Source organism: Bubalus bubalis, chromosome 1 (assembly GCF_019923935.1).
Source record: "Bubalus bubalis isolate 160015118507 breed Murrah chromosome 1, NDDB_SH_1, whole genome shotgun sequence".
Classification (NCBI taxonomy): domain Eukaryota; kingdom Metazoa; phylum Chordata; class Mammalia; order Artiodactyla; family Bovidae; genus Bubalus; species Bubalus bubalis.
In genome coordinates this window covers 104,010,817-104,036,412 of record NC_059157.1, presented here as the reverse complement: position 1 = coordinate 104,036,412, position 25,596 = coordinate 104,010,817, and the positions used below count along the sequence as shown (strand labels likewise).

General features: G+C 41.0%; 1 protein-coding gene across 9 annotated transcripts in view; it reads left to right on the top strand.

Moving 5' to 3' along the window:
* The window catches only part of CCDC191 (coiled-coil domain containing 191), a 101,749-nt gene extending 77,454 nt beyond the window's left edge, over positions 1-24,295 (top strand). For 7 of the 9 annotated variants that reach the window (XM_044941999.2, XM_044942002.2, XM_044941998.2 and 4 more), the window contains 4 exons: positions 4,993-5,136; positions 9,677-9,829; positions 10,344-10,489; positions 22,893-24,295. In XM_044941999.2, the coding sequence (XP_044797934.2) occupies positions 4,993-5,136; positions 9,677-9,829; positions 10,344-10,489; positions 22,893-23,037 (588 nt within the window). In that variant the 3' untranslated portion in view covers positions 23,038-24,295. Of the gene's footprint in view, positions 1-1,220; positions 1,929-4,992; positions 5,137-9,676; positions 9,830-10,343; positions 10,490-22,892 lie in introns of those variants that run through there. The other 2 variants (XM_044942006.2, XM_044942018.2) reach the window with 2 other exon arrangements.
* The last annotated feature ends 1,301 nt before the right edge of the window (positions 24,296-25,596 follow it).

Sequence of the window (25,596 nt, the reverse complement as noted above, 5' to 3'; positions counted from 1 at the left end):
ATGTTGTTTAATCTCCACATATTTGTAAATTTTCCAGTTTTCCTCTTATATTGATTTCTAATTTTATAACTTTGAAGTTGGAAAATATGCTTGATATGATTTCAGTCTTTTAAAATTTATTAAGACTTGTTTTATGGCCTAACATATGATCCATCCTGAAGAATGTCCCATGTACACTTGAGAAAAATATGTATTCTGCTGCCAGTGGATAAAATGTTCTGTGTATGTCTATTAATTCCATCTGATCTAACTTGTTATTTAAGTCCAGTATGTCATTGTTGATTTTGTGTTTGGATGATCTGTCCATTGTTGGAAGTGGCTTCTCAAAATCCACTACTATTATTGTATTTCTGCCTATTTCTCACTTCAAAATGTTAATATTTGCTTTATATATATTTAGGTGCTCCAATGTTGAGTGCATAAGTCATTTAAATTGTTACATCCTCTTGATTGACTTATCATGATCTAATGTCTCTTGTTGTAGTTTTATATAGGCTTAATGTCTATATTGTCTGATATAAATATAGCTACCCTGCTCTCCTTCCAATCCAAACTACCTGTTTGCATAGAATGTCTTCTCCATCCCATCACTTTCAGTCTATGTGTGTCCTTAAAGCTGGAGTGAGCCTCTCATTGAAAGCATGTAGTCAGGTCCTATCTTTTTATCCATTCAACTAATCTGTGTTTTTTGAATGAGGATTTAATCTATGTACATTTAAAGCAATTATTAATAGGTGTTGGCTTGCTATTTTGCCATTTTAATTACTTTCTAGCTGTTCTGTAATTTCTTTTTTCCTTTCTTCCTCTCGAGTTCTTTTGATTATATGTATTGTGCTATGATTTATATTTTGTATATTTACTGTAAGTTTATGCTTTGTGGTTACCATAAGGCTTATATAAAACATTTTGTAGTCATAAGTCTTTAAGCTGATGACTTTGAATGCATACAAAAACTGTATTTTTACACTTCTGCCACCCTATGTGTGTTACTGTCACAATTTACATCTTTTTATATTGTGTATCAAATTATTTAGTTGTTTTTAATACTTCTGTCTTGTACTACAGCTTTAAGTGAGTCACCATTACAATACTGAGTATTCTGCATTTAGCAATATATTTACCTTTATTAGTAAGTTTATACTTTAATATATTTTCATATTACTGATTAGAGAACACTGTTCCTGGGTAGAATATTCTTAATTGGCAGTTTTTTCTTTCAGGACTTGGATATAACATCCCACTTCTCTGGCCTGCAAGGTTTCTGCTGAAAAATCCACTGATAGTTTTGTACTATCAGTGTATACGGAATGGCTTTGTATAAAGGTTACTTTTCTCTATTGTTTTTAAGATTCTTTGTCTTTAATTTTTGACAATTTAAAGTGTCTTTGTGCGCGTCTCTTTAGATTCATCTTATTTGATACTTTTTGGGCTTCCTGAACCTGGATATCTGTTTCTTTCTCAAGGTTAGGGAAGTTTTCAGCCAGTATTTCTCTGAATAAGCTTTGTTCTCTTTTCTTTTTCTGGGATGCCTATAAGATATATATATTCTCCCTTTGATGATATCCCATTAGTCCCTTAAGTTATTTTCACTTTTTCTCATTATTTTTTCTTTTTGTTTCTCTGATTGGATGTATTCCATTGTTCTGTCTGTAAGCTGGCTGAATCTTTTTTCCTTCAGTTTTCTAGTCTGCTGTTGAACCCCTTTGTTGAATTTTTCAGTTTGATTATTGTATTCTTCAGCTGTGTGATTTATGTTTGGTACTTTTTTATATTTTCTCTCTCTGTTGAAGTTCTCACTTTGTGCATTGCTCTCCTGACATCAGTTAGCATCCTTATCACCATTATTTTGAAAACACTATTGGGTAAGTTGGACTTCCCTGATGGTTCAGACGGTAAAGCGTCTGCCTACAATGCAGGAGACCTGGGTTCAATCCCTGGGTTGGGAAGATCTCCTAGAGAAGGAAATGGCAACCCATTCCAGTATTCTTGCCTGGAAAATCCTATGGATGGAAGAGCCTCGTAGGCAACAGTCCATGGGGTTGCAAAGAGTTGGACATGACTGAGTGACTTCACTACTGGGTAAATCACTTATCTCCATTTCATTAAGATTGGTTTCTGGAAGTTTATCTTGCTCTTTTGTTTCGAACATAGTTCTCTTTTTCTTTATTTTTCTTGACTCTTGGTGTTGGTTTCTGTACATTAAAGTCACCTCTCCTAGTCTTGACAGAGTGGTCTCAAGAAGATGAACTCATCAGTCAGCCTGGCCCAGATTCCTGGTTGTCTCTCAAACCTTTGTGATTGTCAAGGCCACTGTCTTTGTCTTCAGTAGCTCCGCCTGTTTGAGTATGTGTCCAGACCTATCAGTGTCACCAAAGAAAGGCTCTCGGTCATACCTTGATGCACACTGATTAGAAGCTGTACCCTCAAGCAGCACCTCTGCTGAGTGTGTGTGTATATATATATATTTATGTAGTTAAGTATACATATATAGTGTATATATATAATGTATATAGTTAAGCCCCTTCCAGGGAGAAAGTAGGAGATGTGTGTTTTTCTGCTCCCTTTCACTGAGCCCAGGTGTAGAGCCCTGGGGCTGGGTGGCCAAGGCAATGGGGCTGGAGTCCTTCTGTGCCTATTTAAAAGCTAGTGGACGTGATGGGATTCCAGTTGAGCTATTCCAAATCCTGAAAGATGATGTTGTGAAAGTGCTGCACTCAATATGCCAGCAAATTTGGAAGACTCAGCAGTGGCCACAGGACTGGAAAAGGTCCATTTTCATTCCAATCCCAAAGAAAGGCAATGCCAAAGAATGCTCAAACTACTGCACAATTGCACTCATCTCACATGCTAGTAAAGTAATACTTAAAATTCTCCAAGCCAGGCTTCAGCAATATGTGAACCGTGAACTTCCTGATGTTCAAGCTGGTTTTAGAAAAGGCAGAGGAACCAGAGATCAAATTGCCAACATCCGCTGGATCATGGAAAAGCAAGAGAGTTCCAGAAAAACATCTATTTCTGCTTTATGGACTATGCCAAAGCCTTTGACTGTGTGGATCACAATAAACTGTGGAAAATTCTGAAAGAGATGGGAATACCAGACCACCTGATCTGCCTCTTGAGAAATTTGTATGCAGGTCAGGAAGCAACAGTTAGAACTGGACATGGAACAACAGACTGGTTCCAAATAGGAAAAGGAGTACGTCAAGGCTGTATATTGTCACCCTGCTTATTTAACTTATATGCAGAGTACATCATGAGAAATGCTGCACTGGAAGAAACACAAGCTGGAATCAAGATTGCCAGGAGAAATATCAATAACCTTGGATATGCAGATGACACCACCGTTGTGGCAGAAAGTGAAGAAGAACTCAAAAGCCTCTTGATGAAAATGAAAGAGGAGAGTGAAAAAGTTGGCTTAAAGCTCAGCATTCAGAAAACGAAGATCATGGCATCCGGTCCCACCACTTCATGGCAAATAGATGGGGAAACAGTGGAAACAGTGTCAGACTTTATTTTTCTGGGCTCCAAAATCACTACAGATGGTGACTGCAGCCATGAAATTAAAAGACGCTTACTCCTTGGAAGGAAAGTTATGACCAACCTAGATAGCATATTCAAAAGCAGAGACATTACTTTGCCAACAAAGGTCCATCTAGTCAAGGCTATGGTTTTTCCTGTGGTCATGTATGGATGTGAGAGTTGGACTGTGAAGAAGGCTGAACGCCAAAGAATTGATGCTTTTGAACTGTGGTGTTGGAGAAGACTCTTGAGAGTCCCTTGGACTGCAAGGAGATCCAACCAGTCCATTCTGAAGGAGATCAGCCCTGGGATTTCTTTGGAAGGAATGATGCTAAAGCTGAAACTCCAGTACTTTGGCCACCTCATGTGAAGAGTTGACTCATTGGAAAAGACTCTGATGCTGGGAGGGATTGGGGGCAGGAGGAGAAGGGGACCACAGAGGATGAGATGGCTGGATGGCATCACTGACTCGATGGACGTGAGTCTGAGTGAGCTCCGGGAGTTGGTGATGGACAGGGAGGCCTGGCGTGCTGCGATTCACGGGGTCGCAAAGAGTCGGACACGACTGAGTGGCTGATCTGATCTGATCTGTTTGCCATAGTCCTATGGGACTTGGTGATTCTAAGTTCCATTGGCTATCAAAGCCCAGAGGCCCATCCCTCTCAGGTGACAATCACTGAAGTTAGCGTCTAAAACGTGTATAAGCCAACATGTATATTAGCTCCCTTCAGAGAAATGCTAGCAATCTGGTTTTACCTTTGGAATGAGCCAGAGGGAGAAAGCAGAGGAAGTCCCTAAAGGCTCTGTCAGCCTTTAGGAAGGATCTCAGCCAGCTCCTAGATGCAAGCTAAATTAGAATCTGAACCCTCAAGCAGCAGCTTGTAAAATATGCAGTCACATTCCTTTCAGGCAAAGACTGGGTGATAGACTTTTTTGCCTGATTTCTCAGAACTGATGGTAGGAGCATAGCCACAGTGAGTACCTCACATCCATTAAGACCTGTTTCTTTGTTTGCTACAGTCTTGTATGTCTCATGGACACAAGCCTTATTGGCTTTCAGAGCTAGGTGTTTGGGGGCGCCCATCCCTTGCTTGAATGGTTATCTTTAAAATCGGGATGCTAGAAGTACTGTCCAAACCCTTCATTTCTCGTGGAGACACTGAGGAATCCCTGTGGATTGGGATGGCTCAGTGCCATCGCTCCCAATTATATGGCACTGAGCCAGGGATGGAGTTTATGGTGAGACTGTGCCTCAGTCTTTCCTGTCAGTATTTTTGATGTATCAGTGTGGGTATTTTCTCATTTGCTTGATATGGAAAAGTCACACAGCTAGTTTCTGGATTTCTTTCAGAGGGAACTGCTCCATGTGTAGCTATACATTCAATGCATCCAAGGGAGGAAGGAAGTTTAGTAGCTTCCTGTCTCACCATTTTGGTTCCTCCATGGCATTTTTACTTTTTTATTTTCTTCCAGAAAGAACTAGAGAAGCAGAAGAGAATTAAGAGGAACCAGCAGCTGGAAGCAATAGCCAAAGAACACTATGAAAGGGTATTGCTAAGAAAGAAAGGTCTGGAGCCTTGGAAGAGGCTAAAAATGCAAAGCATGCAAAACCTCCAGGTATAGTGTCACACTTACCCACCTCCCCCCCACCTAAACCAGCAGGTGGGACTTTCAAATAAACACCCAATTAGGCCTTGGAGGTTGTTTGGAGATTTAAAAGTCAGAAAGATAAATGAATTGAGTGTGGATATTTATTTGTTTCAGATAACAGTTTGAATTTGGTCTTCCAAGGTAGGTAAAGACTTCTGTAACTGAATAGATTAGAAAAAACTAGAGTTCATTTTTTATTAGAGACCTCCAAAGCAGGATGGATAGAGGCCTCTCTCAATTTTAGCAGTGTGTGTAGCTAAAACAGCAGTGTATAGCTAGCTATGTAATAAAGGAGAAATCATTACCATAAGGTATACTAATCAGATTTCTACTGCAATAAAGCTGCCTAACATACAGCCCTAAAATTCTGTGGCTTACAATCCAAGTATTCATTTCCTACTCATATGTTTGTGAGAAAGTTTAGGTTGAGTTCAGGTCTCTCCACAGCCTCTCTTACTGGCTTCACCTGTTTTTCAGGGGAAGCTTTCACCTGGCAAATGTCTTAGGTACAAAAGCCAAACCCAATTATGTAAACGCCTATGAAACCTGGGCTTGTATCATGTCCACTAACATTCCACTGGCCACGGGAAGTCATAGGGCCAAACTCAGGGTCACTGAGGGGAGAAAGGGGTGCTATCTATGCCATTGGGAGACAGGATGAAATCACAAGCAAGCTGTGGTGTTTAGTCCTATTATCAGGAATAGTAATCCATTCTACCATAAATCAAATACCACTGAAATTCAAATTTATCCAGTGCACAGAACAGAGCATTTAACTAAATAATCAAAAGCTCAAAATAGATGAAATGTTATCCATAGAATTCTATTTCATAATAAGGTCAGTAATACATACTAGTTATGACCACTGTTGTTTATACATTTGGCCACGTGAATACTGAAAAGTAAGGCTAATATTTTGGTTGTGAAAACTAGGATTAAAGATGAACAATAATGCTCTACATCATAAGAATCCTTGAAGGTTATACCTTTGTGAATGTGACTCAGGTTACTCTTTTTCCTCCCCTAGCCAATCTGTTCACCCTTCATTCTCTTTGTTCTCTTCTATTTTCACACTTTCTTTCCTTTTTATCTTTTCTAAATGCCCTCATACTGTTTTTCTATGTCTGCGATTTTTTGTCCTCTGCCTCTTAGTGTTCTGGAACTACTGAGTATCCCAAACCAGCTAAGAAGGCCAATTTATGGTGGTCAGGCCTGAGGGCACGAAGAGCCCTCCTACTGGAGGCTTTGCCCCATCTGTGCCCCAAAGTGAAAAGTCACTCAGTCATGTCTGACTCTTTATGACCCCATGGGCTATACGGTCCATGGAATTCTCCAGGCCAGAATACTGGAGCAGGTAGCCTTTCCCTTCTCCAGGGGATCTTCCCAACTCAGGGATCGAACCCAGGTCTCCCACGTTGCAGGCGGATTTTTTTCCAGCTGAGCCACATTATTTTCCTGATAATGATATGGGAGGGCCGACCCTTAATCTACGTAGTAAACAAGTGTGGAAATGAAATTTGAATGGAAGTTTGCTTCTTGTAATATACTACCACAAAGATTAGTCACATCAAATAGTTTGCTATCCATTTGTGTGCTCCTAGTTTTATCTGGCCACCTCATGCAAAGAGTTGACTCACTGGAAGGGACTCTGATGCTGGGAGGGATTGGGGGCAGGAGGAGAAGGGGACGACAGAGGATGAGATGGCTGGATGGCATCACTGACTCGATGGACGTGAGTCTCAGTGAACTCCGGGAGTTGGTGATGGACAGGGAGGCCTGGCGTGCTGCGATTCATGGGGTCGCAAAGAGTCAGACACGACTGAGCGACTGAACTGAAAGACACAAAAAGCAGACAGGGAGTATAATAACTCACTCTTATATTCTTATCAGCTCTTCTTTTTTGGGCCCTGTTTTTGACTGAATAAAATCAAAGGTATAAAATTTACAAAGAAAATAACCTATGGGTGAATAACCAAATTTTTTAACGTATTTATTTGGCTGCACCAGGTTGTAGCTGCAGTACTGCAAGGGGTATTCGCTGCCCGTGCAGGGTCCTTGTTGTGGCATGCAGGATCTTTAGTTGAGGCATGCGCAATCTAGTTCCCTGACCAGGGATGGAACCCATGCCTCTTGCATTGGGAGTTTGAAGTCAGCCACTGGACCACCAAGGAAGACCCCCAAATTAAGTTTTTAAAATTTTATTTATAAGAATGTAAAAAGAAACCAGAGTTTGAGTTCAAAATGACAGCATAGGCTTTAAATATAGAAAAACCTAATTAAAACCAGGAAAACACAGATATGAATCCAGCATTTCCAAACTTTCCTATTCATAAAACCATCTGGAAAGCTTGTAAAAATGCATGTTCCTGTTTCCACCCCCAGGTGTTCTCAGTAGCTCTGGGTTGTTGGCCAGGGTGGTGGGGGTGGTGTGTCAGGGAATCTGCATTTTTTAAAAGTAGTCCAGGACCTTCCCTGGTGACCCAGTGGTCACCACCTTCCAGTGCAAGGGACACGGGTTCAATCCCTAGTCAAGGAACTATGATCCCACGTGCCATGGCCAAAAACATTTTTTAAAAGAAAAAAAAAAAGTAGCCCAGGAGATTCTGATCCAAGTAGTCTTAGCAGCACATTTTGAGAACCACCTCTCTAGTCTGTATTGAACAACAAGTGTGTTACCTATACTGTTGTAACAAATTACCACTAACAGTGTCTTAAAACACAAATTTTATTATCTTAAATTTCTGTTTTAGTCATAAGTCCAAAATCAGACTTCCTGGGCTGAAGTCAAAGTGTCAGTAGGGACAAGTTCCTCCTGGAGGTTCTGGGAGAGAATCTTGTCTCCTGGCTGTTTTCAGCTTCTACTGGCTGCCTGCATTTCATTGCCCATAGCCACTTCCTCGGTTCTCTCTTGATCCCTTACTTTGATGTCACATCTCATATTGATGCTGTTCCTCCTTCATTCCTCTTACAAGAACTCTTGTGATTACATTTAGAGCTCTACCACATAACCCAGGACCATCTCCCCATCTTAAGATCCTTCACTTAATCACATCTGCAAAATCCCTTTTACCTTGTAAGGTAACATATCTGCAGGTTCCAGGGATTAGCCTGTGGCCATCCTGAGAGCCACTGTTCAGCCTACCACATAGGATAATAGAATGTTAGAATACTAGTAATCCTCTCCCATCTCTTTCAACTTGTAAGGAAACTGAGCCTCAGAAAGGAAAACTCACTTGCTTAAGGTCATACAGCACATTGGTCACAAAGCTAGGAGGGAACTCAGCAACCCCTTCCTCCAAAAATCCTGCCCAGTTCAGGCATGTCTTCTGTGCTGGGTGGGAATCAGAGGGATACGTAGATACCAACCACCAGCTGAAAGTTAAAAAAAAAAAAAGAAAAAAAAGTACCAGTGCTGGAGAATAGTAAGAGGAAGCAGTAGCTGCTTCATCCATCAGAGCTGACTTCCAGGAAAGGATAGAAAAAATTAAGAATGAAAGAGGGTCTAGTTAAACAGTTACTGGCTTCTTTATACTGCATTTTTGTGTTGTTTTCAGATGAGTTATTTAGCATTTTCCCTACAACTCACATGTACCATATTCCATTTGTTCCAATAACCACTTTTAGAATTTTAAAGGCATCTTCTGACTATCTTTTTCTCTCTGGTTCTCTTGTATTTTCCTCTAAGGGAGGGTAGGAGGCAGTGTGTTTCTGGCTCCTCTTGCCTTTTGGCTCCCAGGTGCCACAGAGACCTCCTGGGAGTGTGTGTGACTGGCCAGTATGTGTGACTGCCAAGGGACTCATTCAGGTCAGTCACATTCACATTGCTCAGTGGCAAGACGAGGCTTAGAAAACATGCCCATTTTTCTGGAGAGGACTAAGAAAGAAAGGCTTTTTCCATTTCAAGAATGGAACAGTTACTTTTTAAAATCTATAAAGTCAGAGTTGTATGTTTATTTTGATAGAATGATACTCTGAGCCTTTTAAGTTGGTAAGACATTAAATTATACATCATGTTATTTTTCTATCAAATGATTCTGTGGTTTACTGATAATGTCTAAATTTCAAAGCTTGGTGACAGCTCGTTCTACAAAACAAATTGAAAGTATTGGCACTTCCTCAATTAGACAGTAGTTAAGTACATAATAAAGAGAGGTTTGTTATGCAGTTGCTGCCCAAGCTCCTGGAGATCAAAACAGAGTGTTGCCAGCCACCCACTTCAAAACTCAATGCAAGTGACCTAATGGTTTTGGAGGTTGTTTGTTCCATTTCCTTAATAACCAGCCAGTCATTGTGGTCTTCAGAGAGTCAGCATTGAAAGGCTATGCATTCTGTGAATCTAAAATCCCCATATAACACAGTCAAAGTTTTTAGGACATAAATGAATGTCCTTAAGAGAGTAACTGCCTACGTGGGGTTTACAGCATCACTTGCCAAGGTGATGTGTATTTCCTTAAATGATTTAGGATATAAGAGATAATTTCCTTTTCTCATTTAAAACATTGTCCAGGTGGCCAAAGAGCATCACTCTTTGACCCTACAGAGGAAATGCCTGCTGACCTGGTTCCAGTGGAGTCAGGAAAGCCTGGCTAAGAAGATGGCCCAGGCTGATCAATTTTATTCACAAATATTGCTTAGGAGAGTTATCCGGAGCTGGCTACAGGTAAGGCCACAAGGATGAGTTGTAAATGCATGTCTCTGTCCAACACTATGCTAGAAAAGTAGGTGTACTCCAGATGTCAACAGTCATTATGTTTTTTTTAAGAACAATATAGAAGAGGCAATTCAATCCACTGCTTTGAAATGAATTTGAAAATGTCAAATCAGTTTTTTGTTAGTATAAAACCTTAAGCACATTTATTTTCACACAGAGAGTATCCATATAAACTGTAAGGTGTCACTACATCAGCTTTTGTTTTTATACTAATCTGTTTCTTGTCCCATAATTGCTCAAGTGATTTTACTAGAAACCTGCCCCCTCGGTCTTAGAAGGGTTTCTGCCCCTCTGCTTCCATTATCTCTTTAATCCATGACAGAGGATATGGCCTTGGCTGCCGTAGCCTCCTTATACCTCCAGTGTCCTTTGTTTGTTTTGATTCTTTCTCTTTTGTACTATTTGCTCGAATTTTTTGTCTGTGATATTATATGCCTCACTTTTCCCCCGTCTTCATCCCCAGCACCTGATTGATCTAGACGAAGAAGTAAGAAAACTGTGCATACATTTTCTTCAGAAGAAGATTTTCAGGGCCTGGCGTGACATGGTCAGGGAGGCCAGGGTCGATTCTCAGAACAAGCACCAGATTGCGGTGGAACACAGTGACAGGTGAGGTTTTCATCTCTGAAAATTCACTCACAATTTCACAATTGCCCGTGGCAGAGGCTAGAAGAGCTGACCACTCAGAAATGCCCAGCAGGGTGAGCAGCCCCAGCTCGCCCCCTGACTCTGTGGGTGAAGATGAGAGTAACCCCCTGGAACTCCAGGGTCCCCCTCTTTAAAATGAAGAGGAGGGGGAAGATGATGCCTGCCTCCCATCTCACAGGATGGGTCAGCAAATAGTGTGAAATGTGATATACATGCAAAGGCACAGAAGCAGAGGTACTGTGTTCTTTGTCATATAGTTTTACCTTTTGTTTTTACAAATATTCTTTATTGTGAAATATAACGCAAATACAGAAAAGTGCTTAACTCATACCAGCAAGCTGAATGAGCACCATAAAGGGGATGATGCTCCTGTCGCCACCGCCACCGCCCCTGAGGTTGAGGGGTAGGACACTGTGGACCCCAGAAGCCCCCGCGGGCTCCTCCCTCATCACAGGTCCCACTGTCTCCTCACAGACGTAAACTACTCTCCTGACCTTTATGATAAACACATCCTTGCACTTCTTTATTTTTACCTCCTAAGTATGAAGTCTTCAAGACTTGGAGTTTTATATAAATAGAATCATATGTCCTGTTAATATTTATAATACAGTGATGACTTATTTAATTCAGTGTCTTTGGGGAATAAACTATTCCATATAAGTACACCAGGACTTCCCTGTAACTCAGATGGTAAAGAATCTGCCTGCAGTGCAGGAGACCTGGGTTTGACTCCTGGGTCAGGAAGATCCCCTGGAGCAGGAAATGGCTACCCACCCCGGAATTCTTGCCTGGAGAACCCCACGGACAGAGGAGCCTAGAGGGTTACAGTCCATGGGGTCGCACGGCTGAGCGACTAACACTACTACTAAGTACATTATTTGTTTTCTAAGTCTTAAGCATTTTGGATAAAAATATTCTAAACTTCATTAGGTACTTCCCTTGGAAAGTAAGCAAATGATTTGTCCTTTCTTGGTGATTTAATGTCATTTCTTACAGTTAATGTGGAGTTTCACCCTCAGGTTCTGAGGTGTGAAGACTGTTGTGAAGGTGTATGTCCCTTTTCTCTATCGATTCATTTTTGGTTGCTTTGCTTTCATTTGTGTGTATGTGGTGTGTGTGTATCTTTTTTTTTTTTTTTTTAATGTGTTTCTATCGTGTTGCCAGTGGGGTGCCCACCTCCAGCAAAACCTTGTTTAATTTATAAGTACTAAAATCTGTGGGCTGGGAAAACATAAGCAAGTTGATTCTAATTTTGTCTAAAATAAATAGGCAATGAATGAAGGTATTCAGAGGGCCTGCCTCTGAATAAATGCTCACATTTGAACCTCCCTGTTCCTCTTTTTATAAAATGAGGATAACTGCAGACCATCTTAGGGGTTGTTGTGAGGACTAAACAAGGTAACAAAGGAGCTCAGTTAATGCCGTCAGTGCGCTGCTGACCCAAAATAATAGCTGTTTTTTTGTTGTTGTTGTTAGTACCTTATTATTAAATACCCTTTTTGTCCAAATCTGTGTTTTCTGTTTCTCAGCTGCCAAAAACAGACTGAGAGATTGACTGAGGCAGCTGCCTGATGCAGCATGGGGGCAGTGAGAGGGCTTTCACACACACCGTCTCACCTGATGAGTGTAGGCTTCGGAGGGGGTCGTGGTATGTCAGGAGTTGCATTTTCAGGTAAAGAAACTGAAGTTACACTTGGTCGGTGAATTCCCCGAATAACAGATGGTGGAGCCTGGACTCCAAATCAGGTTTGAGGATTTCTGACTCTAAATCATTCTCTTCTTGCTAAGTCAGTCTTCTTCCCCACTTTTCTAATTCAATCTCATTTGTAAACTAAAATACAGTAGTGAGATAGTGGTCCTACTCGGAGTGTAAGGTAAAAAAATCAGTGCGTGAATCCATGCAGTCAACAAGAGTCTCAGCCAGCATCTACTCAGTGTAAAAGTACTGCAGGGACTTCATCTCTTCCTGCTCCACACCTTGTTCACGCGGTCCAGCCCCACTAGCCTCCCTCAGCGTTCCTTGGACAAACACTCAACCTGCATCACAGCTCTCGCATGCCCCAGAGCTCCTCACCAATCGGGCTTCCTCTCAAAAGCACGCCAACTGCCTGCATTCGTTTCTCTCCAGTAACCGGCCCTATTTTCTTCACAGCACTGAAGACCCTGAAATTGTCATTTACTGTTTACATGTTTATCATCTGTCAGTCCCCATCACATCTTGCTTGCAGCTGTATCCTCAGCATGACAAAGCCTAGTACATGGTTGCATGATAGATTTTTGGTACATGAATGGATGTTTTATTGCTGGAGTGACACTAACATTTAGTCACAGATCTTTTAAAAGGAACTTTTAACACTTAAAAATTGATATTGAGTTCTTAATTTAACTTTATTTGAATGAAAGAATATTGTACAGAAAAGCTGTGGATGAAAAATCTCAGTACTCCTGAGAAAGATGATTCCTAATAAGACCATGAGGTTTAATTCTACATATCTAAATCACTTCTAGGTATATATAATTTGTAATTGGATAGATTTATAATGTTAACAAATCTGATATTTTATACATGGCAGGACTAAGAGATGTCTCCAGACGTGAGTTTCTCATTATCAGTAGTTTTTGTGTAGCTCTGTGTTTAGAGCTTGGCTATGCACTTGGCCAGTTCTTCTCAGCTGAGCTAGTACTCCTTATTTTTCTGGTATTGCCTTGATACTGTAGTTCTTTACCACTTTGGAATCAAAGGCCCCTGTGAGGCAGTAATGAAAGTCACAGGCCTGCTCTCTAAAAAATGCACATATGCACATTACATACAACTTCACACAAATTGTCAAGGAGTTTGTGAAAGTTTGTCAAGGACTTCACGTGAATGGATGTAGGAAGGTAGGTAGATGTAGACAGATATAGATGGGTAGGTAGGTAAGACTATAATAAGCACAAAATAAGTGAATGTGACCATATGCTTTAGGAGTTCAGAGGAAGAAAGACAAATGTAGGCAGAAAATTCCCCCAAGAGGCAGAGTTGTTAGGATAGAACAGTAGTAGCTAAAATGCAGAAGTCAGAAAATGGGAGTGTTGCCAGAAAAAAGGTGTGAAAAGCAGGTGAGAGTGGGAGATAGGGTCAAGGTCTGGTAGTGGGGGTCATGGAGCTGAGTAGAGGAAGCTATCAGTGATCGAAATGGATGCTAGATGGATGAAAGAAGAAATAAAATGAAGCACTCCACTCCTTGAAGCCATTTTTAACTGAACAGTAATACCTCCACCAAAAAAAAAAAAAAATCAGCATTATCAGAAACATCAACTATCAGCCATAAAATTAATGGGGGCTGAAATGCATTCTAGGGGGGCTTCATTAGTAGAGGGTCAAGAAGCCAGAATAAGTCCCATCTATGCCACTACTTATGAAAATATAAACTTAGCTATTCTTGCCTCTGCCTTTACTCAAGACATGCCCTCTTCTAGGAAAGCCTTTTCTTTGCCTGATAAAAATTCAGTTCAGGATGGATCAAGATGGCAGAGTAGGAGGACATAGAACTCACTTCTCCCCACAAGCACATCAAAAATATGTCTACACATGGAACAGTTCTCACAGAACACTAATAGAAACCATCAGAAGAACTCTGTACAACCAAAGTTCCAAAAAAGATCTCCACTTAACAGGGCAGTACAGGAAAAAGGCACTGGGGTCAGGACCTGGGCCCCTGGGGGCAGATCTGAAAGGAAGAGAAGGTCCCTATGGGCAGACCCTTGCCCTAGGGAGTGAGTAGGCTGAGCTGTAGCTGGGCATGCCAGTCCTGGGGTTCTGTGCAGAGGAGACAAGCCCCTTTGGCTGCTGAGAGAATCACTGGAACAAATAGAAGGGCTGGAGAAGCCTAAGTCTATTCACAAGGAGTGCACGTAAGTTGGCTTGCCAACAACCAGGGCAGAGAGAGCCTTGCATTGGTAGCTGCTGCCTTGCCAGACTCACTAATCCAAATGGGGTGAACACCCCTGCACTGCATGGGGGTCAACCAGGCCCAGGGAGGAGGCTCATCTAGAGACAGCCCAGGGGGATGTGATCCAAGTAGGGTGGTGGCGACCACTGTCAGAGCGCACTCCAGCGATGCCACAGGAGCACACCAGGGTCCCTCTCCCAGAGCACCCCAACTCCCACCCACTCCACACCACACCTTAGCATTGGGTCTGGGGCAGACAGGTCCTGGGAGAAGGCTGCCACAGAAGCAGCCCAGATACCTCAATTCCTGCAGCCACAGTGCCCTGACCCTCAGCTCCAGCCTAGCAGATGCACCGGCCCCACCCACTCCACACTACAGCTTGCACTAGATCTGGGACAGACACAGTGGGGAAAGAGACCTTGGCCTGCATCTGAGTGAGGCCCAGGTCGCCTGCTTAGGTGGTGCATCAGTGCCCTGTAAGTGCATGAGCCCCGCTTACTCCAGCACTCCCCTCCTCTGGGGCAGGGCATGCACTCAAGGAGAATGGAACCTGAGCCTCAGGGCTTCTACTCCGGCGACTGGTAACCTGACAGGCTAGTGACTGCACAGAGCAGAAAGTCAGTCCTCCCCCTGCACCTCCATCAAGGTGACAATGGCTGTCACACCCTGAGGACAGACACGGCTGCTTTCATATCAAAACCTGTTCTCTCCCCAAAAACACTGGACACACAGTCTACACAGGCATCTCTCACACAGAAATACTCCTTCAAGACCACAGTGGATAACTAAATACATGGAGACAGAAAATTTAAGTGAAAAGGAAGAGGAACTACTCCCAATTAAAAGAGCAAGAGAAGTCCCCTAAAAGAACAAATAATAAAACAGAGCTCACCACTCTACCAGACCTTGAGTTCAGAAAGGTATTGATAATAATAAAAATGCTAACTAAATTAAGAAAGATAACCAGTATAAACACAGAACTATAAGGAACTAGAAATGAAAAAAAAAAAAATTCAACCAATCAAAGATAGATAATTCCGTTTCCAAGATAAAAAGCAATCTGGAAGCAATGGATAGCAGAATAGGTTATCTGGAAGATAGAACAATGGAAATCACCCAATCATAATAGCAAACACAAATGAAAAAAAGATGAACAAAACATATGAGATCTATGGGATAATATAAAATGTGCCAACCTACATATAACAGGCATTTCAGAAAGTGGAAAGAGAAAGGGGTCAAAAATGTATTTGAAGAAATGATGGCTGAAAACTTCCCAAATCTAAACAAGGAAAAAGATATTCAGGTACAGGAAGCACAAAAGGTCCCAAACGGAATAAACCCAAAGAGACCCACACCGACATATCATAATTAAAATGGCAGAGCTTAGGGTTCTAAAGGCAGCAAGAGAAAAACAGTTATTTAAAAAAAAAAAAAACCATAAAGCTATCAGCTGATTTCTCTGCAGAAACTGCAGGCCAGAAGAAAGTGGCATGATATATTCAAAGTTCGGAAAGAGAAAGACCTGCAAACTAGGATACTCTGCCCAGCAAGATTAACATTTAGAACAGAAGAAGAGAGAAGAATTTCTCAGACAAGCAAACACTAAAAGAATTCAGCAATACCAAACCTAACCTAAAAGAAATGTTGAAAGGTCTTCTCTACATGGAAAGAAGAATTCACAGAAAAGGAAAATTCCCAACAGGAAGATGAAACATATAGTTAAGGATTGAAGATCATTCAAATAAACCAGGACCATCCCCAAGAAAAAGAAATGCAAAAAAGAAAAATGGCTGTCTGAGGAGGCCTTACAAATAGCTGTGAAAAGACAGGAAGCAAAAAGCAAAGGAGAAAAGGAAAGATATACCCATTTGAATGCAGAGTTCCAAAGAACAGCAAGGAGAGAGAAAGCCTTCCTCAGCGATCAGTGCAAAGAAATAGAGGAAAACAATAGAATGGGAAAGACTAGAGATCTCTTCAAGAAAATTAGAGACACCAAGGGAACATTTCATGCAAAGATGGGCTCAATAAAGGACAGAAATGGTATGGACCTAACAGAAGCAGAAGATATTAAGAAGAGGTGGCAAGAATACACAGAAGAACTGTACAAAAAAGATCTTCACTACCAAGATAATCACGATGGTGTGATCACTCACCTAGAGCCAGACATCCTGGAATGTGAAGTCAAGTGGGCCTTCGGAAGCATCACTATGAACAAAGCTAGTGGAGGTGATGGAATTCCAGGAGAGCTATTTCAAATCCTGAAAGATGACACTATGAAAGTGCTGCACTTAATATGCCAGCAAATTTGGAAAACTCAGCAGTGGCCACAGGACTGGAAAAGGTCACTTTTCATTCCAATCCCAAAGAAAGGAAATGCCAAAGAATGCTCAAACTACCGCACAATTGCACTCATCTCACACACTAGTAAAGTAATGCTCAAAATTCTCCAAGCCAGGCTTCAGCAATACGTGAACCATGAACTTCCAGATGTTCAAGCTGGTTTTAGAAAAGACAGAGGAACCAGAGATCAAATTGCCAATATCTGCTGGATCATGGAAAAAGCAAGAGAGTTCCTGAAAAACATGTATTTCTGCTTTATTGACTATGCCAAAGCCTTTGACTGTGTGGATCACAATAAACTGTGGAAAATTCTTGAAGAGATGGGCATACCAGACCACCTGACCTGCCTCTTGAGAAACCTGTATGCAGGTCAGGAAGCAACAGTTAGAACTGGACATGGAACAACAGACTGGTTCCAAATAGGAAAAGGAGTACATCAAGGCTGTATATTGTCACCCTGCTTATTTAACTTATATGCAGAGTACATCATGAGAAACACTGGGCTGGAGGGAGCACAAGCTGGAATCAAGATTGCCAGGAGAAATATCAATAACCTCATGCAGATAACACCACCCTTATGGCAGAAAGTGAAGAAGAACTAAAGAGCCTCTTGATGAAAGTGAAAGAGGAGAGTGAAAAAGTTGGCTTAAACCTCAACATTCAGAAAACTAAGATCATGACATCCAGTCTCATCACTTCATGGCAAATAGATGGGGAAACAGTGGAAACAGTGGCTGACTTTATTTTTCTGGGCTCCAAAATCACTGCAGATGGTGACTGCAGCCATGAAATTAAAAGATGCTTACTCCTTGGAAGGAAAGTTATGACCAACCTAGACAGCATATTAAAAAGCAGAGACATTACTTTGCCAACAAAGGTCCATCTGGTCAAGGCTATGGTTTTTCCAGTGGTCATGTATGGATGTGAGAGTTGGACTATAAAGAAAGCTGAGCTCCGGAGAATTGATGCTTTTGAACTGTGGTCTTGGAGAGTCTCTTGGACTGCAAGGAGATCCAACCAGTCCATCCTAAAGGAGATCAGTCCTGGGTGTTTATTGGAAGGACTGATGTTGAAGCTGAAACTCCAATACTTTGGCCACCTGATGCGAAGTGCTGACTCGTTGGAAAGACCCTGATGCTGGGAAAGATTGAGGGCAGGAGGAGAAGGGGATGACAGAGGATGAGATGGTTGGATGGCATCACCAACTCAATGGACATGGGTTTGTGTGGACTCTGGGAGTTGGTGATGGACAGGGAGGCCTGGCGTGCTGCGATTCATGGGGTCGCAAAGAGTTGGACACAACTGAGCGACTGAACTGAAATAAGCCAGTACATAGATTAAAAAACAATGAAAAAATTTTTAAAGAGATTATAACTTCAATAAACAATAAAAGGATAAACATGAAGATGTAAAGTAAGACATAAAAATCACAAAACATGGGTGGGGAGAGTATAAAAATATAGATCTTTTAGAATGTGTTTAAATTTAAATGACTATTAGTTTAAAACAAGTAGATATATTTCTGGGTCGGTCAACATAATTTAACTCCATGATAACCACAAACAAAAAACACAATAGATTCACAGAAACAAGAAAGGAAAGCATATTATAAAAGAAAATCATTAAACCACAAAAAAGAAAAACAAGAACTAAAAAAACTGGAAAACAAAGATTAAAAATGGCAATGAGTATATACCGATCAATAATTACTTTGAACGCTGATGGACAAAATGCTTTAATGAAAAAAACAGAGTGCAGACTGGATTTAAAAAACAAAAACCTGCATTATGCTGCCTAAAAAGAGACTCACTTTAGGGCAAAAGACAGACTGAAAATAAGGGGAGCAAACAGAAACAACAAAGTTGGGTAGCAGTACTCAGACAGAATTTACAAGCTGGCTTCATTCCAGGACCACAAGAATGGTTTAGCATATACAAATCAGTGTGATACACTACATTAACAAAAGGAAAGACAGAAACCACATGATCATCTCAATAGATGCAGAAAAATATATATAACAAAATTCAACATCCATTCATGATAAAACTTTCACCAAAGTGGGTACAGAGGGAACATTTCTCAACATAATAAAGGTCATTTACAACAAATCTACAGCCAACATAATACTCAGTGCTGAAAAAATGAAAACCTTCCCACTAAATTCAGGAACAAGACAAGGATGCTCACTCTCACCACTTTTCAGTATCGAATTTGAATCCTAGCCACAGCAATCAGACAAGAAAAATAAAAGTATCCAGATTTGAAGGGAAGAGGTAAAATTGTCACTGCAGAGAACCCAAAGTCTCTAAACAAAAACTATTAGAGTAAATGACTTCAGCAATGTAACAGGATAAAAAAATGATACAACAGGAGTCTGTTGCATTTCTTTACACTAATAGTGAAGTACCAGAACGTTAAAAAACTATCCTGTTTAAAATCTCATCTAAAAAATAATATACCTAAGACCAAACATACAAGGAGGTGAAAGACCTATTTGCAGAAATGTATAAAACATTGACAAAGGAAATTGAAGATGACTCAGGAAATGGAAAGATATCCTGTGCTCTTGGATTGGAAGAATATTGTTAAAATGGCCATACTACCCAAAGAAATCTACAGATTTAATGTGTTCCCTATCAAAATACCCATGATACTTTTCACAGTAGTAGTATAATCCTAAAATTGATATGGAACAACAAAACACCCAGAATCGCTAAAGCCATTCTGAGAAAAAAGAACAAAGTTGGAGAGGCAACCCCTTCCAGACTTCAGACAATACTACAAACCTACAGTAATCGAAATAAACAAAACAGATTTACAAATCAATGGAACAAAATAGACCAGAAATAAACCCATGCACCTATGGTCAAGTAATCTGTGATAAAAGAGGCAAGAATATACCATGAAGGGGGGGGGGGGGGGAAACAGTCTCTTCAACAAATGGTGTTGGGAAAGCTAGACAGTTACATGTAAATCAATGAAATTAGAACATTCCCTCACACCATATACATAAATAAAATGGTTTAAACACTTTAAGACAAGTGAACATAGTAAAAACATTCTTTGACATAAATCATAGCAATGTTTCCCAAGGCCAAAGAAATGAAAGCAAGATTTAATCAATCGGAACTAATCAAACTTAAAAGCTTTTGCACAAGCTAAGGAAACTGTCAACAAAACAAAAAGAACCTACAAAATGGGAGAAAATGTTTGAAATGATGTGACCAACAGGGGTTTAACATCCAATGTAAACAGCTCATACAAGTCAATATAGAAAATCAAACAATCCAATCAAAAAGTGGGCAGAAGACTTAAAGAGACACTTTTCCAAAGAAGACAAACAGAAGGCCAACAGGCACAAAAAGAGATACTCATTTATTACAGAAATGCAAATCAGAGCTACAGGGTATCACCTCATACTAGTCAGAATGACTATCATCAGAAAGTCTATGAATAAGACATGCTGGAGAGGCTGTGGAGAGACCTTGTACACTGTTGATGGGACTTGTAAACTGGTGCATCCACTATGGAAGGAGGGATGTTCCTTATGAAACTGAAAGGTTGCAGCTGCTAGCCATGAGCCACAGGGGGATTCGTGACCTCTGGAGGAGAGGAGTTCGATCCAGAGTCAGACAGGAGGCTTGATCATTCGAAGATGTTGTGTAATAAAGTTTTATTAAAGTATAAAGGAATAGAGGCAGCTTCTGACACAGACTTCAGAAGGGGACAAAAAGAGTGCCCCCCTTGTTTGTTTTTAGCAAGGAGTAATATATCTGTTAGCAAGCTGCTGATCAGATAAAGAATCCCCTCGAAACTGAGAGAGCTGCATCAGGCCCCTTTCCCACAACATGCATTTTGAGATAGCATTGGCACAAGGTGAGTCATCCCCCAGCTTAAAACAATTGACATGAATCTTAAAGAAAGACAGGTTTCCAAGCAAATACCTAGTTTCATTAACATAGCTTAAGAACATTTCCATGAGTAAGACATTCTGGTTTGTTGAGCCATTACAGGTTCAAGGTTTGAGTCTTTAGGCCTAACCCACTTGAAGAAAGGCAGATTCCAAGGCAAATACATAGCTCATTTACATAGCTTAAGAAAAATATTTCCATAAGAAAAACATACTGATTAACTCAAGGTTTGAGAAAATTTAAGGGAGAACCAGGTGTTGCCATGACAACACAGAATTGAAAAGAAACCTCCTTCTAATTTTGAATAGAGAAAGGAAAAAAGTCTGCCACTTGCAGTTTATTTCCTCTACTTGGGGACCCCTGGCCTTCCTACCCGTTACCCTCTCAAAACTAAAGCTACTATATGATCCTGCAATCCCACACCTGCGTATATATCCAGAAAAAATGAAAATTTTAATTCAAAAAGATACATGCACTCCAAAGTTCACAGTAGCAGTTTACAATAGCCAAGACATAGAAAGAAGCAAATCAAGTGCCCATCAACAGGTAACTGGCTTAAGAAGATGGCTGAGTAATATTTCATTCACACAAGGGAATATTAACTAGTCATTGAAAAAGAGTGAAATATTGACACTTGCAGCAACATGGATGGACATAGAGATTATCATACTAAGTGAATTAAATCGGAGAAAACTATATGATATCACTTTTATGTGGCATCTAAAATAATACACATGAAAGTATACACAAAACAGAAACAGACTTACAGAGAAAACGAACTTATGGCTACAAACGAGAAAAAGAAGGGAGAAGGGACAAATTAGGAGTATGAGATTAAGACACAAACTACTGAACATAAAATAGGCAACAAGTATTTACTGTACAGCACAGGAATCACACCAAGTATCTTGTAGGAATCTATTAATATAAAGAAAAATAACATGAAAATAACAGGGCTTCCCTGGTAGCTCAGACGGTAAAGCGTCTGCCTACAATGTGGGAGACCCAGGTTCGATCCCTGGGTTGGGAAGATCCCCTGGAGAAGGAAATGGCACCCCACTCCAGTACTCTTGCCTGGAAAATCCCATGGACTGAGGAGTCTGGTAGGCTACAGTCCATGGGGTCGCAAAGAGTCGGACACGACTGAGCCACTTCACTTTTAACATGAAAAAAAAAGTTTTGGAGATTATAAACAATTAGCATTCGGTTTATAAATACCACTTTATAGTAAGTATGTAATATTACAATGTAAATAAAAGCAATTACTACTTAAATTGTCACTTTACCTCAACTGCCACTAAAAATACAAATGAAACAGTCATATATCAAATTTTAAAAAGTTCAGACATCATCTCTTTCAAAACCTTATGATGCTCCTCACTACCAGACCAGGCAGTAAGGACCCTGCAGGATCTCCAGCACCATAGCTCCCTGCAGCACTGAGGTGATCTGTTCGCCAGGTTAAACCCTATTTGGGCAGAGACTGGGCTACTTTTCTATCCCTGTGGCAAAGCTGGAGTGGGCACTAAGGAATCCCGTAGTCATGCTATCCTAACAGGCCATCGCCTGTCTCCCTATGACAGCAGACACCCCCGCTTCAACACGTGAGCCTCTGGACCATGTTTTCAGATCCTGACCCAAGGGTGTTTTTTTCCTCAACTAAAATTCAAGACCATTGGAGGTGAGGTTTTTTAAAATCTCAGTGGGCTTTTTAAACCATATATGTCCAAGCACCAGGACATCGATGCTTGTAACTGGCGTGTGCTGCACAGGCTGCAGCAGGTTCCCAGCATCTCCACCACAAGCGCTTTGGCTGCTTGAGCCCCCGCTCCTCTAGTCCCACCTCACCCGTAAGGTGCAGGCTGGGGCCAGACCCCCTGAGGAGCGCGTCCCCTGGCCGGTGCACTCAAGAGGCCACCGGGTGCTCGGCTCAGATGTCCTCTTCTCACAGAGGGTTCCCCTGACCACCGACAGAAGAGAAGAACCTGTCAGTCACTCCCACCCGCTTCTGCTGCTTCATTCTCTTCACCGTGTTCATACTGTCTGAATCCCAACTGTGACTTCCGTACCTTTCCTATAACATTTTATTCACAATAAAGGTGATTTTTTTAAAGTTTTCAGCACAGATTGATGGAAAGTTAACTTTTCCTCAGTATATCACTTTTTCTCTTTTTAAAGGAGGATTCTCTGGATCACGTTTCAGACATGGAAGAAGTTTGCAAAATTTACAAAAGAGGAAAGAGAAAAAGAAGAGAGGCGAGAGCAGCTCCGTAGGAAGGTAGCTGAAATTCTTCCAGATTTCCAGATGTTCACACTGCTGTGACTCGGCCGTGCAGCACTCAGATGCTCGGCCCTTGGGTAAGGAGTCTGTGGTGGACAGGGGGCCACAGCCCACGCAGGCGCAGTGCAGTGCTTACAATGGGAGTTTCATCGGTCCGCGTGTGGGTTACCTCCACCCACCCACGTATACGCGCAAATATCTGGCTTATGTTCTGTCACATACTTTTTGGATCAAAGAAATTATTTTGTGAATGTACACTTCCTTCTTTGATCTCTCTTGGATTGCTAATCAGTCCACTAAAGCATTTATCACAGCAGGACCATCCAAAGGAACAGTCTTGGGCTCTGCTGTTCAGATGTACCCTATATATTTTTAGTGTCATAAACTTTAAAAAGGACAATGTTTCTTTGCCTAAGACTGTGCAGGAAAATGTGTCCTTATAGCTTAATGTGAATTGTTGACAAATGGAACTTTAACTAAATAGAAATTTAAAATAGTGAGTACTTAGAAAAGGAGGGCCAGTCATCTAGTCCCTTAGCATCAGCAACAGGCATTCTGCCAGACCCTGTCCATTTTGCCCACCTGATGGAAAACTGGATCAAAAGGCACTCTGGGAAGCCACTGCAAAGGGTAGCAGCGTCTCCTGATTTCAGAGAAACTGGAGAACCAAAGATACTTCTCCTCAGTGCACTTTTATAATGTGAAGAGAACTCCAAAAGCAAAGACTATCAAAGGCCGTCCAGCAATCTGTTAAAATGTCAGCTCACGCTTCCAGCTGCAAACTTGAAATAACACATTCAATTTGTCTTCTAATCCTCAGCTCAGCTTGATCTATGTATCAAGCTTGTTGTTCAGTTGCCAAGTAGCGTCCAGCTCTTTGCGATCCCATGGACTGCAGCACCCCAGGCTTCCCTGTCCCTCACCATCTCCCAGAGTTTGCCCAAGTTCATGTCCATTGAATCAGTGATGCCATCCAGCCATCTCATCCTGTCGCCCTCTTCTCCTTCTGTCTTCAGTCTTTCCCAGCATCAGGGTACTTATCTTGAATTCAAAGAATGTTTTAATCTTTAAGGTGCTAAAGAATGTAAAGACTGACACAACATTCCTGTGAACTGTCTGAAAGAGTTACCTGCTAGAAAAAAAAAGTTTTCGTTACAAAGTACATGCTTATAACAACAAATTCAGGCAGTAAATGCACACAGTAAAATGAGACAGTCTCTTGCAGCCCTGAGGTAACTACAACTATTTGGTAAGCTTAAAATTTGAGTTGGCAATAAAATTCTGTGTGTTGTTCAATAAATCGTGTTATTGTCTCTTACTTCCTAGAAGGGATATCTAGCTACACCACCTACAAAATGACATATTCTTCTTCTATGGAAGATGTATTATGATTTACTCAGATACAAAAAAAACACTATATTGAGCTTTGTTTCTTCCAGCGTCCCTATTCTCACTTATCTTTTCCTTTAATATGATTGTAGCCATCATCTAAAAACTCTAAGACTAATGGCCATTAAAGAAACGGACTAAAAGCAACTCATAGTTAACCTCTTCCTGTCTAAATCACAATCTGTTTTCACCCATCTTTAGCACATTGGCTGGTATTAGCAGTCAGAAATAAAATACCAATTTTGTTTTAATGCCAAGCCAGTAGATAAGGAAGGGTGGATCCCTCATATAAACCTGCCAGGGGTCTAAATAAATAAACTGCAGAAAGCTTAAGTTTTCTCTCTTAAGCTTTATTTTGCTTTGATTTCACCTCAGGCATCAGTAGAAATTGAGTCTTCAGCAGTCCACATTCTGATTGTTTCAGCAAGGACTTTTTACCTACCTATAGAAACCTTCTGAAGACAGGAAAATAACTTAGAAAATGACCTACTTAGCAAGAAACTTAGTAAATGACCTAACAATTTCTTGCTGCTGTATCATAAAGATACAATTTAAATGCTGGAGAGGGTGCGGAGAAAAAAAGAACCCTCTTACACTGTTGGTGGGAATGCAAACTAGAACAAAAGTATGATGATTCCTTAAAAAACGGGAAACAGAACTGCCATATGACCCAGCAATCCCACTGCTGGGCATAAAACACCAAGGAAACCAGAATTGAAAGAGACACATGTACCCCAATGTTCATCGCAGCACTGTTTATAATAGCCAGGACATGGAAGCAACCTAGATGTCCATCAGCAGACGAATGGATAAGAAAGCTGTGGTACATATACACAGTGGAGTATCACTCAGCTATTAAAAAGAATGCATTTGAATCAGTTCTAATAGGGTGGATGAAACTGAAGCCTATCATACAGAGTGAAGTAAGTCAGAAAGAAAAACACCAATACAGTATATTAACGCATATATATGGAATTTAGAAAGATGGTAACAATGACCCTGTATGCGAGACAGCAAAATAGACACAGCTATAAAGAACAGACTTTTGGACTCTCTGGGAGAAGGCAAGAGTGGGATGATTTGAGAGAAGAGCATTGAAACATGTATATTACCATATGTGAAATAGATCACCAGTCCATGTTCAGTGCATGAGACAGGGCGCTCAGGGCTGGTGCACTGGGACGACCCTAAGGGATGGGATGGGGAGGGAGG